Raw genomic sequence first — 17,675 nt, forward strand, 5'->3', positions numbered from 1 at the left:
GAAGCCCCCATCACCATTACAACAGGAAGAGGGTATTGTATAATTAATACAAGGTATAGGAGGTCCAGCAAACGGCCTCTAACCCTTTGCATCTTATTGTAGCAGTGGACAGTGATACTATCATTGGTGAGTTAGGGATTGCTGTTTTTTTTCATCATTTGTAACCTTTGCAATGGCATTTTAAATCTATTTAATATTAATAATATATAACATATTATAAATGTTTATACATACACACACACACACACACATATATATATATATATATATATATACACACACACACACACACATAAATATATACACACATATACAAAGACACACACACACATATATACACACACACACACGTGTATATATATATATATATATATATATATATATATATATATTTGCCATTGCAATAAATAGATCGAAATTCTATTTGAATCTCACAAATTTTGGGGCAAAAAAAATACCCTTTTGTTTATTCTTCATGCCAGTAGCTTAGTTTGTCCGCTTGCTTGAAATCTTAAGCTGTGGTTAAAATAGTGAAGATACCAACTCAATTTTTTAACATATATATATATATTTTTTTATTATTATTTACATTTTTCCAATCAATGTATGGTTTTTAATATAAGCCAGAAGGATGTGATGGTTGTTGCTGTTACATTACCAAACACCCTGACAAACACTGCATTAAATTATCTCAATCATGAGAAGGCTTTGTGGGAATTGCAGTCGATATAAACCTCTAAATACTTACTAAAATAATAAATAAATGATAGAATACAGGAAGTTGTCCTTTAATTTTTTATTAGCGTTATCCATGTTTTAAGTAAACTGAGGTATTTTCTGCAAACTGACAAAGTCACATGCTTCACGAAAACCAAGGCTGCTCCCATCAAAGTCTCATATTCTCTAATGTAAACAACACATGGCAGCTTGTCAATAAAAGCCCTTTTATATCATTTATTACCTGAATACCTTTACTACCCTGTACAAAACAATTTGGATGGCAGTTATGACTTAGTATCACTTCAACTTTACAAATGAGATGAAAGAGGAGGAAAAAAAAAGTAAAAACTATTGATTTCTTGGCAAATAGCCATTTGTCGAGTGTAGAGGCTCTAGTTTTACAGATATTGTGACCAAAATAAATTGTTTTTTTATGGAATCATATGGCAAATTCCCAAAAAGATTATGATTTAATAAAATTTCTGCTTAAATTTGGGTGACTATGGACGATGTAATTAACCCCTGTTGCAACAGATACTGTATATTACACATATACAGCGAGGGGGAAAAAAGTATTTGATCCCCTGCTGATTTTGAATGTTTGTCCACTGACAAAGAAATTATCAGTCTATAACTTATTTGACTCATTGACATGCAAATCAATTTATAACTTTTTTGACATGCGTTTTTCTGCATTTCTTTTTTGTTTTTCTGTCTCTCACTGTTAAAATACACCTACCATTAAAATTATAGACTGATCATTTCTTTGTCAGTGGACAAACGTTCAAAATCAGCAGGGGATCAAAAACTTTTTTCCCTCACTGTAGGATTAGTGCTTTATTAATATTTCAGAAGAAGAATTGACAAATATAGTTTGGAAATCTATTCATAAGCAGGACTATTCATAGGACATGCGGTCTCGCATTTAGGCTGGAAGAAAGGAGATTTAGACTAAAGCAAAGAAAATAGTTTTTTTTCAGTAAGAACAATAAGGATGTGGAATTCTCTGCCTGAAGAGGTGGTTTTATCAGAGTCCATACAGATGGTTCAACAGAAACTGGATACATACTTGCAAAAATATAACATACAGGGATATAAATTCGAATTAGTGGGTTAATAGCTTCTTGATCCAAGGAGATATCTGACTGCCATTTTGGTGTCAAAAAGGAATTTGTTCCAAGTTTGTGCAAAATTCAGACTGGGATGTTTGCCTTCTTTTGGATCAACAGCAAAAACATATGTGAGGAAGGCTGAACTTGATGGAAGCAATTCTCTTTTCAGCTATGTAACAATGTAGCTATGCAACTATGACAATTACAAGAACGAGTCTTACCATATAATTTTCTATTCTGTAACTGCCAGTCCTCCAGTATTTCTCTAAAAGACATACAAACAAAATCAAACCATTAAAGGTTTATTGATATATGTAGTCATAACAATCAGCTCTTTAAAGGTACTTTCTTCCTTCTTAACAACTTCATCTCAATTAGACTTACAAGGAAGTTTGGTTTTGCCAAACTATTTTTATTTTCTGAACTTCAGCAATATATATCAGTTCAGCATGGCAGGATTTCAGTACTAAATACCCTACTGATTTGGAAAATGAATCGGGCATCTCTTTTTTTTTTGGTCCAATGTTTGAAATACAGAATCACAAATCCAAATGGACATACCTGGCCATTTTAAGTTTTGGTTGTTTTGTGATTTTGCTACCTTTTGGCTCAGAGTTTTCTATTCAATGACAACTCCCAATTTGATTATGTATAGCTAATTGTCCTATTTATAGTTAAATCCACCCTCTCATAATATTGTAAAGCTCTATGGAAACTGTTGACGTTATATAAATGGCAATAATAATAATAATAACCCCAACACAATTCAAGTAGCGATGCTGCTAATGTGATGTAGAGCTTTAAAAAAAATATACCTTAAATACACTGAAAAAGTACAGTTTATCAGGCAAGGGCCTCCCATATCCAAATACTGTGTCCCTCATTATATGTCCGTACTTACTTTACCATCCCAATTACAATAGTTTCTGCTGTAAGAAGTACACATATAACAATTATACATACATGAGGTGAGTTTGAGAGATGTTTTGGTGTAAATACAAACACAGATCTCCCCAACAGAGCTGCATTAACTGTAAAGTGATGTAAGGCAGCTGCCTCGCTACCAGGGATTAGAAACGTGCCATGAAGATACTTGGCCAAGCTTGGCTTCGTTACCCATCCCTATATCAAGAATGAAGGAGGGCAAACTGCCTAAGGCCCTGTGGAATCGTAATCCTTCTCTGCTTATCATGTTCCAATGCTCTCATGCCCATATTAAAAAAACGCCTATTTGGTCACTGTATTATAAAGAGTTCCAGGAATCATTTAAAACAAAATATAAGATTGGACACTTGTGGGAGGTCCTAGTCAACTTTACTAGACAGGGTAATGCAACGTTTCAGCTCAGAAAGCTTAAGCTTTTGAGCCAAAACAGTGCTGTACACTGTCCGATTAGGCTGTCTTGGAGTCCATCATGTCAGAAGGGTCTGAGTTGTAAAGAGGGTAGGATTACTATGAAAACATAACCCATGCTTTGAAAATAATAGATTGACATCAAGGTAGTCTATAATGAGTCTTTATTTTGAAGCCAAAGGAGTTTGACAATTATTCAAATCAAATCAAATCAGTCTCCATAGAGATTATCAATCCTTCATATTTCTTTAGATTCAGTTTATATCGAGAGATTACTGAGAAATCATCCTATAAGTGCAGGGCAATGATATCCTTGGATGCATAACAAAAAACTAGGAAGCTAATGTTATTCTTGGAGGAGTGGCACACAATTCTCTTCACATTCTGTCTATTCCTAATTGCACTTTTCAATATAAAGTACAAATAGAAGACTGGACTGGGGACAACCCTGTCTTGTCTCATTCTTTAATGGCACCTCATTAGACAGTACTCCCATTGCTATGTATTTAACTAAAGGTGGCCAAACTACAGATATATATATATATATATATATATATATATATTTATATATATATATATATATATATATTTGGAGGAAGTCCAATCTCAGCCATGACTTCACAAGGAAATTCCCAGGACATAGTTAAGGAGTTTCAAAAATCGAGGTGTCTGCATATTATGAAATTTTAAAAAGTCAAAGTGAATCTGTTTAGGTCAGACACCTTATTATTTTTCAGGTGTTTACTAACATGTTGTTACTCTACTATGGTGATATCCTCACACAAGAAAAACAGTTTTCCCTTTAGGAACTTTGACAAACACACATCATCCATAGAATAGAATAGAATAGTAAAATTCAAAGTAATCCGTAAGAGCTGTTTTTCAGTCCTCATAGACAATATATGAGATAGCCCTCCATTTGTTTTTAAACATAACACATATAATGTTTTGCAGTTTACCATAGATTTGGGTTTGGAAACACTGCCCTAGTGAGGAAAACCCGAAACAATAATTTATCTTTGAAGTAATTCAAACACACACTGAAAAATAATAATAAAAAAAATCTCTATCTTAGAGTTGCTGTAGAGTTAAAAAGAAATACAATAGAGCTCCATAATTCAGTTCAATCTGTGCTCGCATGTTATAATATAGATATGTGCATTTACTAGTTTGTGCAACTCTGCCATGATTTGTTCCAAAAAATTGATTCCGTGTGGACATATTTGTTCAGAGATTGGTTTTAGGTAGCTTTCTTGCTATTATGGCCTTCAAGCTTGACAATATCAGACCATAACTAACTCCTGTGTATATAAACACAATGTGTTGCTTAGGACAGCCCAAGATTAATTCCTTTCAGTAGATACAATAAGAAAGGCATTTCATTAGTAACCCTGACAGTGTAACATGTTTAAGTGCAATTGTCTTGACACATTGCATGAGTAAAAGAAAGTGTAGGCATTTGTTGACGACTTCAAGTTTTACAGCCCTTCCTGTGTGTAGTCGCCATTCCGGTAATAGAATTTTTATAAGGTGTGTTGGTTGTTGGGTCCATTGTGCAACGTTAAACATAAATATTACCTATAGAAAGAAATGCCATTTTCAGAGTAAACAGAAAATCATACCGTATTTTTTTAGAATATTAATAACATTTTTTTAAGCAATTAACCACCTTTATTTATCTTGTTGTATACAAGCATATTCTTGCTGTACTGGCAATAGTAATTCTATTTTAACCCCCTAAAGACAAAGGCTTTTTTGAAATGCATTGTGTTTATTATTTCTACCACAATTTCACCCTTTCTGATATCTTTTTTAAAGGATCTACGGGGCTTTCATTTAATATTATATATGTATACATAACACAATATTGAATATGGATAACATATTGAAAACACACTTTTGCTCAGTTTTACATTTAATCATTTCTACACAAGAACTGCAATTAAAGAAAACTAACTCAGAGTGATTCACTAATTAATCCTGAGTGTTAAAATGCCCAGTATGTCCAAGGTTTCAATTCATCTTAGAAGTTTAAAAAAAAAAATATCAGGGCGTAAATTTAGCAAATATTCTCAGGAGTTGGAGGATTCAGAAGGGATGACTACATTTATGGTGTGGATTATATGATAAGAGACTATTATAGAAGCTTCGGGACAAATATTGATATATACATATATTTTTTTCCGCTGCAGAGTATCATTTCAAATAAGTTCTGTTAATTTTAGATTTAAAAAAAATCTTTTTCTTAGATTTTGTAAGCTAACTCATTGCTTTAACATGTTACATGCAGGTTATTAAACTCCCCTACAACTCTTTGTGTTAACATAGTTTATAGGAAAGCCCAACCCAAATGACAAGTTCTGATGACAATCAACAGTCCAATTAAGAGATGTAATTCTGAAATATGGCACGATTATAATACATGATACAACTGTAGCCTTGTCTGCCCTCTTGTTAACCCTAATTCAGAGCCACAGTAAGCATCACGCTGCTGGCGTCTTTTCAAATAACCACAGTTAAGACAAATTAGATTAGGAAAGATTTTTTTGAGTGACAGGACTGCATATTATGATGGACAATGGCGGGCCCCTGTAGTTATTAACCTAAGAAAACTTCACCATAGACCAACAGACTTCTTCTTAGCAACTTTTATTAAAACAACTTTGACTGCCTACTATGGACGGCTAGAATATTTATTGGTTAATTTATTGAGGAGTCATTTAAATAATGTTGTATAAACATTTGATGAGTTGAGTTATGTTTATGTATAGTTGTTATCGTGAGTATGTTTTGTAGTTATTCTTGCTTATATAGAGTCTTTTTGTTAAGATGCGATAATAGTTCCTGTTGGGCATAATTACTCTCATATATATCTAGTCAATCAAGACACACACATAATTACAATTACAGTTATTTCTATAGCCCCAACATATTCCACAGCCCTATACATCAAATAAAACAAGAGAAAAAATAAATTCTAACAAAAGAGAGACCTACCCAAATGAGCTTAAAGGAACACCATAGCACTGAGATTCAAACATGTATTCCTAATGCTATAGTGTTCTGCTCCTTATTTAGATTCAGTGCCCCCTTAAATGAAATACAAAAAGTTGGGATAAACAAGGGTTTTAATTTTTTCCTACAGAGACACTCACTCAGTGCAGTCACACACTCCCCTCTGGTGACTTTTAATCCAATGCTTTCCTATGAGAAGCATTTGAGGGTGCTCGACATCATAATGCAATTTGTTAGTTTGGTGAACATCACATAACCTGATTCTGACTCAGTCATAGCAGCGGAAGTACCCTCTCATTCACAGCCATTAGAGGTGTGTTTATCCCTGCAATGTAAAACATTGTCATTCTACAAAATGACAATGTTTCATATTGTAAAACTAAAACTACAAGACCTCTGCAACAAATCACTTTATTGGGATGAAGTGGTCTGGGTACCTATAGTGGTCCTTTAAATCTGATACATACTTACACACACTCACACATATCTACACTCACATCTTTTCTTTCAGGAAGTGTTCCGGAGGATTGGAGGAAGGCAGATGTGGTTCCTATATTCAAAAAGGGTTCAAAATCCTTGCCTGGAAATTATAGACCTGTGAGCTTAACTTCTGTGGCTGGTAAAATATTTGAAAGGTTATTAAGGGATTATAGTCAAGAATTCCTTGAGAAGAACATGGTTATCAGCAAAAATCAGCACGGTTTTATGAAGCACAGGTCGTGTCAAACTAACTTGATTGCATTCTATAAGTAAGTAGAAGTATAGATCAGGGTGTTGCAGTGGATGTGATCTATTTGGACTTTGCCAAGGCATTTGATACAGTTCCACACAGAAGATTAGTGTTCAAACTCAAGGAAATCGGTCTAGATGAAAATGCTTGTTCTTGGGTAGAACATTGGCTTAAAAACAGAGTACAAAGAGTTGTCGTTAATGGTAAATTTTCAAGCTGGACAGAGGTGGCAAGTGGTGTCTCTCAGGGGTCTGTTCTGGGACCCCTTCTATTTAACATGTTTATAAATGATCTTGAAGACTGCATTGAAAGTCATGTTTCAGTGTTTGCAGATGACACAAAACTTTGTAAAATAATACAATGTGAGCAAGATATTACTTTGCTGCAGTGGGATTTAGATAGACTGGAGGACTGGGCACTCAAATGGCAGATGAAATTTAATGTTGAAAAATGCAAAGTTATGCACTTCGGCGTAAAGAATACATAAACAACGTATACCCTTAATGGAAGCGAATTAGGGATAACAACACACGAAAAGGACTTGGGAATTGTTATAGACAACAAACTATGCAACAATGTGCAATGTCAATCAGCAGTGGCCAAGGCCAGTAGGGTATTGTCATGCATGAAAAAGGGCATTCATTCTCGGGACGAGAATATCATTTTGCCTCTTTATAAATCACTGGTAAGACCATACATTGAATATGCTGTGCAATTTTGGGCACCTGTTCTAAAGAAGGATATTATGGCACTAGAAAAAGTGCAGAGGCGGGCTACAAAATTAATAAAAGGAATGGAACATATCAGCTATGAAGAAAGGTTAACAAATTTAAACCTATTTAGTTTAGAAAAACGGCGCCTGAGAGGGGATATGATAACATTATACAAATATATTCGAGGCCAATACAAACCATTGTGTGGAAATCTATTCACAAACCGGACTTTATATAGGACACGAGGTCATGCGTGTAGACTAGAAGAAAGAAGATTTCGTCTAAGGCAAAGGAAAGGTTTTTTTACTGTAAGAACAATCAGGATGTGGAATTCTCTGCCTGAAGAAGTGGTTTTATCAGAGTCCATACAGATGTTCAAAAAGCTACTAGATGCATACTTGCAAAAACAGAATATTCAAGGATATAATCTTTCAATGTAGGGTAATAACTGCTTGATCCAAGGATAAATCTGACTGCCATTCTGGGGTCAAGAAGGAATTTGTTTCCCTAGCTTGTTGCAAAATTGGAAGTGCTTCAAACTGGGTTTTTTTTGCCTTCTTTTGGATCAACAGAAAAAAACATATGTGAGGAATGCTGAACTTGATGGACGCAAGTCTTTTTTCAGCTATGTAACTATGTAACTATGTAACATATAGGTAGTAAATCACACAAATGCATACAGGCACACACTATGACACATACTTAAACTGCTTTAATTATCCCGCTCCTTTCTCTGCTGTTCACCTGTCTGTAGTGAAAAAGGAAAACTGGTAAAGCAGCAGTATGCCCCTGTTATTACTGGGATAATGTGCTGTCTCTCCATACTACAATAGCAGAGACAGCTTCAGATGTCTCTTAGCTCTCCCTACTGACATCATGACCCAAACCCGTAAGAGGAAATAACATGTTGTCACAAGTTTCCAGCACTGTCAGACAGGATGCCCTTTGTAATATAAGCCCTCTAGGAGACAAAATCTTTGTTACCTGATCCCATTTCTGTATTGAAACATTTCTGTATAGAATGTGACGGCAGATTAGAACCATTCGGTCCATCTAGTCTGCCCAATTTTCTAAATACTTTCATTAGTCCCTGGCCTTATCTTATAGTTAGGATAGCCTTATGCCTATCCCACGCATGCTTAAACTCCTTTGGCATGCATAGCCCCCTGACACCTTTAGCTTATTATTTGTTTTGTCTCAAAGTTGTGGGCTACATTCACTTAGTGAATTTAATGCTGCGAGTGGCTACTCAATAGATTATACACACAGGCATGAGGTCTCAAATCTAGAGGCCTTACTGTATCCAGGATGAGTCAATACAAAGGCTTCCTTACTATACACACTATACAGCTTCCTAACCTAATAACCAGTGTCTTGGGTCTTCCCAAGATGGCTGTATTTAGTAAACCAACAAGATGGCTGCTGCTTCCTGATGACCAGTACATCCTCCTGCTCCAAGCATGCACTGCAGCAGGACAAAAAAGTGAGAAGTATAATGCCACTCCCGACCTGGAAAAACTCTGAGACAGACAGTGAGTCTGTCTAAACATCACATTATTGGACATTATTGGACAGGGGAACCTGTTCCTATGCAAGCTTGTTTTTCAATAGATAATGTTTTAGTGCAATACAGAAGCAATTGTAAAGCAAGTTGAAAACCATTAGGAATAATAGTCTAATAATCATGACGATGGTGTCAAAATCTAGCTCATTTTTAGTTTTGTTCCAGCTTTTGCAAAATACACTATGTTTATCAAGCTGTTTTCTATGGCATCGTATCTCCCACTTTATAGTTTTGCCCCCAGAATGTATCTAGTTTTGCTTTGAAAATGGGTTCCTGTGTTCTAATGCAATATTTAATGATCATCAGCCAATATAAAATTATTTATCTGTAACTTGAACTGGCACCAGGGCAAAATACTACTTGGATCTGTTCCCGATGCTATAAGACCTCCGTGTCTTCTTCCTTCCCTCTCTCAAATAAACTGCCCCATTTAAGATGTTAAAATATTTTTTTACAGCTTTTAAGTAGGTATAGTGGCATCAAGGACTGGCATCCAATTATTTCATACCTTTTCTATCTTTTCTGCTCCGGAATGTGCCCATAGCTATCACTCTCCATTTCTCTCCTTCCGCTCTGGTTCTGCAGAAGTCCCAAACGCGATGAGTGGATGGGCATAAATTTCGGCATGTCCACTAACTCTATTGTGTGTGTCTTACTGAACTAATTGATTTATTTTTTTTCAGAGAGCTAGTGCATGGGTTTTGATTTAGTGTAAATGGTTTGGCAGAAATGTGACTGTCACTAATTGGTGCTTGTGTTTGTCCTAGAGGAAAATGCTGCGCTCTGCAAATGGGTTCAGAGACTCTGTTTAGATGGCTGTAGCTCTGCGAGAAGGTCATTTAAAGATTGCATCCACTCTTTTAAGCACCTTACATCCTTCAATCAGTACAGGAAGCGTTGCATTAAAATAACATGCTTATTGCAATCTGATTTGGCAGATCTGAGCAATCTGAGACGACTAATTTGCTATGTTTTCAATGCTTTGTGTAATTTCATTTGCTATGTGTACATTTTTACCAAGTGGGCTATTTACTAAAAGACAGAATTCAAAGTGAATTTCAAATTTAAGGCCAGAGTAGCTGAACTGAGAGCATAGCTAATTTTATTATTAAAATTCTACTATTTTTACCTTAAATTTTAAATTCACTTTGAATAAGTGAATAACCCTATAAATGTGGGTCAAATGGGTGAAAGTGAAACAGACAGACATTTAAATAAAAGTAAATAACAAAAAATGTCTTCCTTGGAAAATTCTTGTATTACAGTACCAGGAAACATATTTTTTACATTCCATGCATGCATGTTATTATGTGTACACAAAAAAGTTACAGCATATACCTGATTTAACTGTCTAAATAATTAAAGTATTCAAGCACATGAGATGGGAAAAAGCTTGTGTGTGAGATATTACTAATCTACTTCCTTAAGCACCTACCTCACTCCCTGCTACCTCGGCCTGCTGCGGTTCCTGGATTGGCTCCAACATGGTAGAGTTGTCCTTCCCTCCAAAGATTTTAAAATTGTTCAAGCGTGCGCATGAATTAATTATCTCATGGGCACCCTGCTCTATCTAGTGGGCATGTTCTTAGAAATTGTGCGGAGCATGATAGTATAGCACATGATGTTAAAAATATATTTTTCACTCTATATTGTATAGTCCCCCAAAGAAAACTTTAAAAATGTAAATTAAGACAACCAATGGGGGTTATTCAGTAAACTAAGAATTGTAGCAAGTTTAAATCTGAATGGCAAGACTGAGGTATTCCAGACTGGTAAATTAATTGAAAAGTCAATAATAATAAAAAAAAAAGAGCTTACCAATATATCTACAGTAACTTGGTAGGATAAACAAACACAGACCCTCCAGGGAACTAGTTAAGGACAATGTATCCAAATATGATGTTAAACTTTATTATGGTACATAAAAACAAAACAAAACACAATACAATTGTTCTGAGATTCCCAGCTGGGAAGTGGTAAACAATTGCCTCTAAGTATGTGGGTAATTTACCCCTAATTGCTATCCTGAACAGTGTATATCCTATGGATCCTCATCAATGCATCCAATTGTTGCTGCCTAGTCAGGAACAAAGTATCACATGGGAATTATTCTCTAAACAGTGCACTGAGTAGCATCCAAGAGGAAAACTACACAAAGTGGAGGTGGAGGGGGGATAGGTATAGCGATAGGATAAATATGGGGGATATGTACAGAGATGTAAAGAGAGATCTCAAAAAGAGAAATGACAGGTGGTCACTACCACTATACACATAAAGATTCCTGTCTATCCCACTCAAGAGTATATACAGAACAGCTTCTAGGATATATCTTCATGGGTGTTGAAGCTACAGTGGTCTCAGCATAACCAGTATCTATCTATTTAATATTTCCTTGTTAGGGAAACACCTTCATGGGTGTTTTATGCTATAGTAGTGAAACTACACTGTTATCTAGCCACCTTCAAATACAAATAGGGCTACAGCTCCTAAACAACACCTTCGTGGGTGTCCTAAGCTAGAAAACTAGCCCACACTAGCGAGTCGTCCTTCCCTCCAAGTCCTACCAAGACTAAAATACCAAACCTAAAACTAAGGTGATATTGAGTGTATAGTGCTTAAAGTGCTCAAAAGTGAGAAGACAAAGTGACCCGATGCGCGTTTCGGTGCTTAAAACGGCACCTTCGTCAGGGGCTAACCTTATCTTTGGAGATGATCAAGCTTTTAAAGGGCTGTGCACCAATCAATCTCTTCGCCTCCTTCTGAGTCACATGTACTCATTAAAGTAAAATTCCTCACCAGACGAATGGTGGAGGTGGAACTATGACGTATTGTTCATATTCAGAGTGCCATCCATACCCAGCTCCCTCCCATTGGCTGAAGTCTATTGTAGGCGTGTTCCTATGTGTACTGTCATTTTTTGTCATATCCACGTGTCCATAAGGAAGACCTTGTGGTAGGCGGGGAAGGGGGTGTGACTCTCATTAGCATCTTCCAATGTAGCTACCAAATCACTGGGAAGGGGGCGGAGCTATGTAATCCCATCAATGTTGCTGATTTCAGCCAATCTAATGCTTTCCCATAGGGAAAGTCAGTGTTTACTTTAAAAAGTTTACAGAGACATTATATAGGCACCAGAACAACTACATGCTGTAGTGATTCTGGTGACTATAGTAGCCACAGGAATTCCTGTCTGATTTCAAGAATGAGTCCCTCTGTTGCCTTGCTCCCCAAATGGAATACCGAATTATTTCATGAAATCTTTTCACAAGTTAATTTAATTTAAGATCTATTAATCTTTCTATGCATCATTAATGAGCACATAGTGATCTTCTCAGGAGGACTATATTACTAGACAGGGTCTTGAGCCCGAGGAGCTCAGTTTTCAGCACAATTGATTATTAAAATTAAGAAACACCTTGCATTCTAGTTATTTAATTCTTCATGATAGCAGTTAGAATTAACTGTTTGAATGCAGAATAAGACCCGAGGGTGAAAAGTTGCGTTATATTCTTGGGTTATATTCTGTTCTCTCACACTCTGTTTATCACATGAAAAAAAAACAAAAAAACTTGCTCCTGGCAAGATAGCTAATGAGACTGTTGAAAGACTGAAAAAGTTCCAAGTTTTGTATGTATGCATAAAATAATTTTAATCACAACAAATTCATACTGTATTATTAGCTGCGTGAGCAACTTTCTTCCTTAAATGTAACCAATTTATCTGAATGCTAATTTAGAAGATCCAAAGAGTTATCGACTAAACACCAACTGTGTTTGTAAGCCTTTATATATTTTGCCTAACAGCATACTGTCGAGTGTTTTCAGACAGGTTTGTTCTTTAGCTTTCTTATTTAAAAGAAAGACAGGTACTGATGTCTATATTATACTTCATATTTTTAGCCACATGAAGTTTATTCACTAGAGCTAGAATTGGGGACAATTGACAAAGAATTTTAAATTGCTAGTCAATTGCAAAACTTCTTGTTCTAGTGAATATCCCTTAAAGTGTACACTGCAGGTTTTTTTAGGCACCATTCGCCTAAAATGTTATTCAATTCTTCAACCACAAAGCTGTAAGTCAAGTGTGCCCAACAGGTAGATTCCCTGATGAACTACAACTCCCATGATGCTTGCATAGCTTTAGAATGCCTTAGAATGACAAAGCATCATGGAGCCTGTAGTTTTAAAACCTTTTGGGCATGACTGGTATAAGTAGTTAGCTTCCTAATAGGGCCACTTGGATGTTAGTATAATGGATGGATTGATCATTTTCTGTAATTTATTAAAACACATTATTTTATTTTATCAAAATTATTTTTTTTTTTTTATCTTTTAGGTCTCCAGCCATTTACAAAGTACAGTTTCTCGCTGACAGTTTGCACCTCTGCCGGCTGTACAACCAGTGAGCCATCTACAGGCGTTACATCGCAAGATGTTCCACAGGGTAATAAAAAAAGGATTTTTCATATTACTTTGTTAATACATGGTTTTTATCATTGTAGATTCGTAAGTTTATTGTCAATCATATATTTCACCCAGAGCATCTGTGGTTGCTTTGCTATGGAAACATTATCCTCTTTTGCCTTAAGGCTAGTAATAGGTTTCTTAGAATTCTTTTACTGAAAATATGTTTAGGAAAGGTTTACAAACCATTGCAAAGATGAGATAGCACTTTGAGTTTAATCACTAATAAAAACAAACAGCGCCATTTGCTTTCAAGATATCAGTCCACATTTTATTGTTTGATATTGTATTGTTTCTTTAGAGTGTAAATTTCAACTCTTGGTTTGCTTTTGGGCATTTTTTAAGAGACTTTGTTCACCTTAGCTGTGTTTGTAGTTGGAATACAAAGCACGCACTATAATCTGTGCACATATCCAAGGACTGGTCAGATTTACTTGTAGTAGGAAAGCTAATTATTTATAATTGTGTTGCGTTTCAGAGTTGGACTTTATTTTATAATATATGAAGGTTTTTATCCTCTGCTAGAGCATCTCTTTATGATATCCCCGAAAAAAAAGCATGCAAATAAACAAAGGTCAGCTGCCTTTTTGGATATCCAGATACTTGTGGTGTTCCAAACAGGCTGCAGGAAGGAAAATTAATTAAGGCCAACCACTCTGCTATTTTTCGTGTAATATATTTATTATTATTTCAAAAAAATAACTGAAATTAAATGGTAACTTTGTATACAGGGCCTAAACATACCTTGCTTTAGTACATACAATGCATGCACTAATAGAGGGGTTGGAGAGATGTCTGCCTGTGGAGTAAAGACTCTCAGCCAATATACTATTATTTTAAATACAACAGAAGAAGCTGAAGGGCATTGAAATTACATTACCGAACACCCTAATGAATATTTACGTATAGAATATGAAGATCAAAATACAGTAACATACAGATAATACAATTTTAACTGAAAGCAATATCGTTGGTTCCAAATAACACCTATATCATTTTTATTTTATTTTAAAGTAGGTTAACGTGGAGGTCTCTCACTAAAGATTTGTAGGGAATATTAGTTGGTGAATTGAAAGGATTTACCCATAAGATCCTTATGCAGAGAGTGGATACAGGGTTCTGAATATTTAAAAAAAAAAAAAAACTGAGAAACTTTGCATTCCTTGCACTGGGAGGCCTCATCCCAGTCCAGCTTAAACATATAGGTCGATTTGGATTGTCATAAGGCTAGGGCAGATTTTGTCAAGTGAAACTCACTTGGAGGCATGGAGGATGGTCTGTCTGGTAGCTGCCAGGAACGTTTGAATAAATCTGTAGTGTTTTGGAGTAATGCCATAAAAAAACAAAAACATTTACTGAAAATGGACAGTTCCAGGTACAGAACGGTGTAAGAGTTACTCAATAAGAGATTATGTCCATAATTACTTATAATAAGTTAAATCAGCTCCTTCTACCCCACATTTACTAGCCCTATCTACCCCGCACAGGCATTTAAAAGAGTTTGTTAAATCCAGTTGATGTTGGGAGCCAGGGGCTAGGTAGTCATGCTGTGCAATCTAGCGATGTAACTTTTGGTACAAGAAAACTGGGAAAATCTTAAGGAATTTGTTTGTTGCAGTGAGGATGTCATCAGTTGAATGGGAGGAGAGGGAGGTTTTCAATTTGTGAATACAGCTGGTTGGTATAGAGTGATCTACGACTGTTTGAATACAACCATGTAGTAAGCAGATACGGTAATGTGGTCAGGAAGGATTTAAAACAATGAAGTGTAATGGTGAGTCCAGGCTTGACGGTGCTGTTAAACAATGTGAATGAAGTTCTGAACTTATAAATAAGCAACAAAAAAAAAGAGGATTTGAAGCAAAGGTAACTTGTCTCATAGTTGAGAAAAAGTTATGAGTCCACGATGATGAAGGTCTAAAAAGTTACCAATGAAAGATAAGGAGGTCTTGTGCCAGGATTTAAACATTAGCATAAGTAAGTAGACTGTTGTGAAAAAAATGATTAGAGAGGAATGTGAGGAATCTCAAAAAATGTTGCCAATGTAAGTTAAGTTGGATTCTCATATAAGCATTAATCGTAATACAAAACTAGGATTGAAGATAAATATGGTTGCCTAAAAAAGGAAACCGGTAATAGGGACCTCAATATGGGGATAACCCCAAAACCTGCAATTGAACTAAAAAAGAAAAATCACTAGTACCCCCAAAGAATGGACAAAGAATTCCCTATCTTCATTTAAAATAAATATAAACTTTATTGAAATACATATATTAAACAAAATGTAATTCAAACATTTATAAGGTGATAGACTGGCTAGGCTGAATCAGTATTACACCGAGCCCATGTTTTTAAATAATGATATAAGAAAAGAATGCTAGTGTTATTCAGGCAAAACTTAATAAGTAAATAAACGACCCTTTCTGTTGTATGGGATAAATTAAGTTAAAGGACCACTCTAGTGCCAGGAAAACATACTCGTTTTCCTGGCACTAGAGTGCCCTGAGGGTGCCCCCACCCTCAGGGACCCACTCCCGCCGGGCTCTGGGGGGAGGAAGGGGTTAAACTTACCTCTTTCTCCAGCGCCGGGCGGGGAGCTCTACTCCTCCTCCTCTTCTTCCTCGCGACGTCATCTGCTGAATGCGCATGCGCGGCAGGAGCCGCGCTCGCATTCAGCCGGTCGCATAGGAAAGCATTCATAATGCTTTCCTATGGACGCTTGCGTGCTCTCACTGTGATTTTCACAGTGAGAAGCACGCAAGCGCCTCTAGCGGCTGTCAGTGAGACAGCCACTAGAGGCTCTGGAGGCTGGCTTAACCCTCAGAATAAACATAGCAGTTTCTCTGAAACTGCTATGTTTATAAAAAAAAGGGTAAAAGCTAGCTGGACCTGGCACCCAGACCACTTCATTAAGCTGAAGTGGTCTGGGTGCCTAGAGTGGTCCTTTAAGCTCTTGATCAGGAAGTATCATGAGTAAACAATAGGGAACAAAAAGGAAAATGATGCTTCAGCGATATTGTGCGCTTGTCTTTTAACAGGTGTCTTCACCTTAAAGACTTCCTAAAGGTGTCCAACTAAATAATATACAAATAAACTTGAATCTCTCCACAAAATCATGTAATTAGTTAGATTTTACCCAAAATACGACAACTATTTGGGGAATTGGATGAGTATACCCTACTGCAAGTTCTGGTAGGTGTCAGGTCTAAGGCAGGGACAAGAAGAAACTAAAGTGTAGACGATAAGTCCGTTTTGACAAGTACTAGTCCATAAACATGTTAATATTTCCTATCTATGGTTAATTAGTTAAACCTAACTCTCCCAAAGCAATGAGAATATGCCTAAAGTCAGGATGGGGGCAGCATCTACAGCTTCCAGTAGGAATGCTCCTGTACGTATAATTAAAGGGATTCTATAGTGCCAGGAAAACAAAGCCATGTTTCTGGCACTATAGGATCCTACAGTGCCCCCTCCCTCATGTCCCCGCTTACCTGAATCAGGATCCACCCATGCTCCTCCCCCACCAAAACCAGCCGGCGGGGGAGACCTAATGCGGATGTGCGACAATGGCCATGCTCGCATTAGGCTTTCCCCATAGGAATGCTTTCCTATGGGGAAAAATTTGGCGCTGGAGGTTCTCATGCAGAGCATGAGGACGTCCAGCGTCCGATACCGGACCAAAGGTCCGTTTCGATTCTGGTAGACAAACAATGTGCGCAGACTTAGAGCAGCAATGTAAACATTGCAGTTTCTCTGGAACTGAAAATGTTTTACATTGCAGCACTAAGTGCAAAACGGACACAGCACCCAGACCACTTCAATTACCTGAAGTTGTCTGGGTGCCTACAGTGTCCCTTTAAGAAATTAGGGTGTTGGGAATCTGCAGCATATTGCCGATACAGTCCCCAAACTGAGACAGAACTCAGGCATTTCAAGATTTAGCAAACTAAGTTGTCCATTATTGTGTATTGTTGTCTGACTATTTACAGGACTCCCTTCCTCTCT

General features: G+C 36.5%; 1 protein-coding gene across 1 annotated transcript in view; it reads left to right on the forward strand.

The window, feature by feature from the left end:
- The window catches only part of USH2A (usherin), an 800,771-nt gene that overhangs the window by 624,175 nt on the left and 158,921 nt on the right, over nucleotides 1–17,675 (forward strand). The window contains exon 56 of the mRNA XM_063441883.1: nucleotides 13,543–13,650. Coding sequence (XP_063297953.1) covers nucleotides 13,543–13,650 — 108 coding nt within the window. The remainder of the gene's footprint in view (nucleotides 1–13,542; nucleotides 13,651–17,675) is intronic.

The sequence above is a fragment of the Pelobates fuscus genome, chromosome 2, assembly GCF_036172605.1.
Source record: "Pelobates fuscus isolate aPelFus1 chromosome 2, aPelFus1.pri, whole genome shotgun sequence".
NCBI lineage: Eukaryota > Metazoa > Chordata > Amphibia > Anura > Pelobatidae > Pelobates > Pelobates fuscus.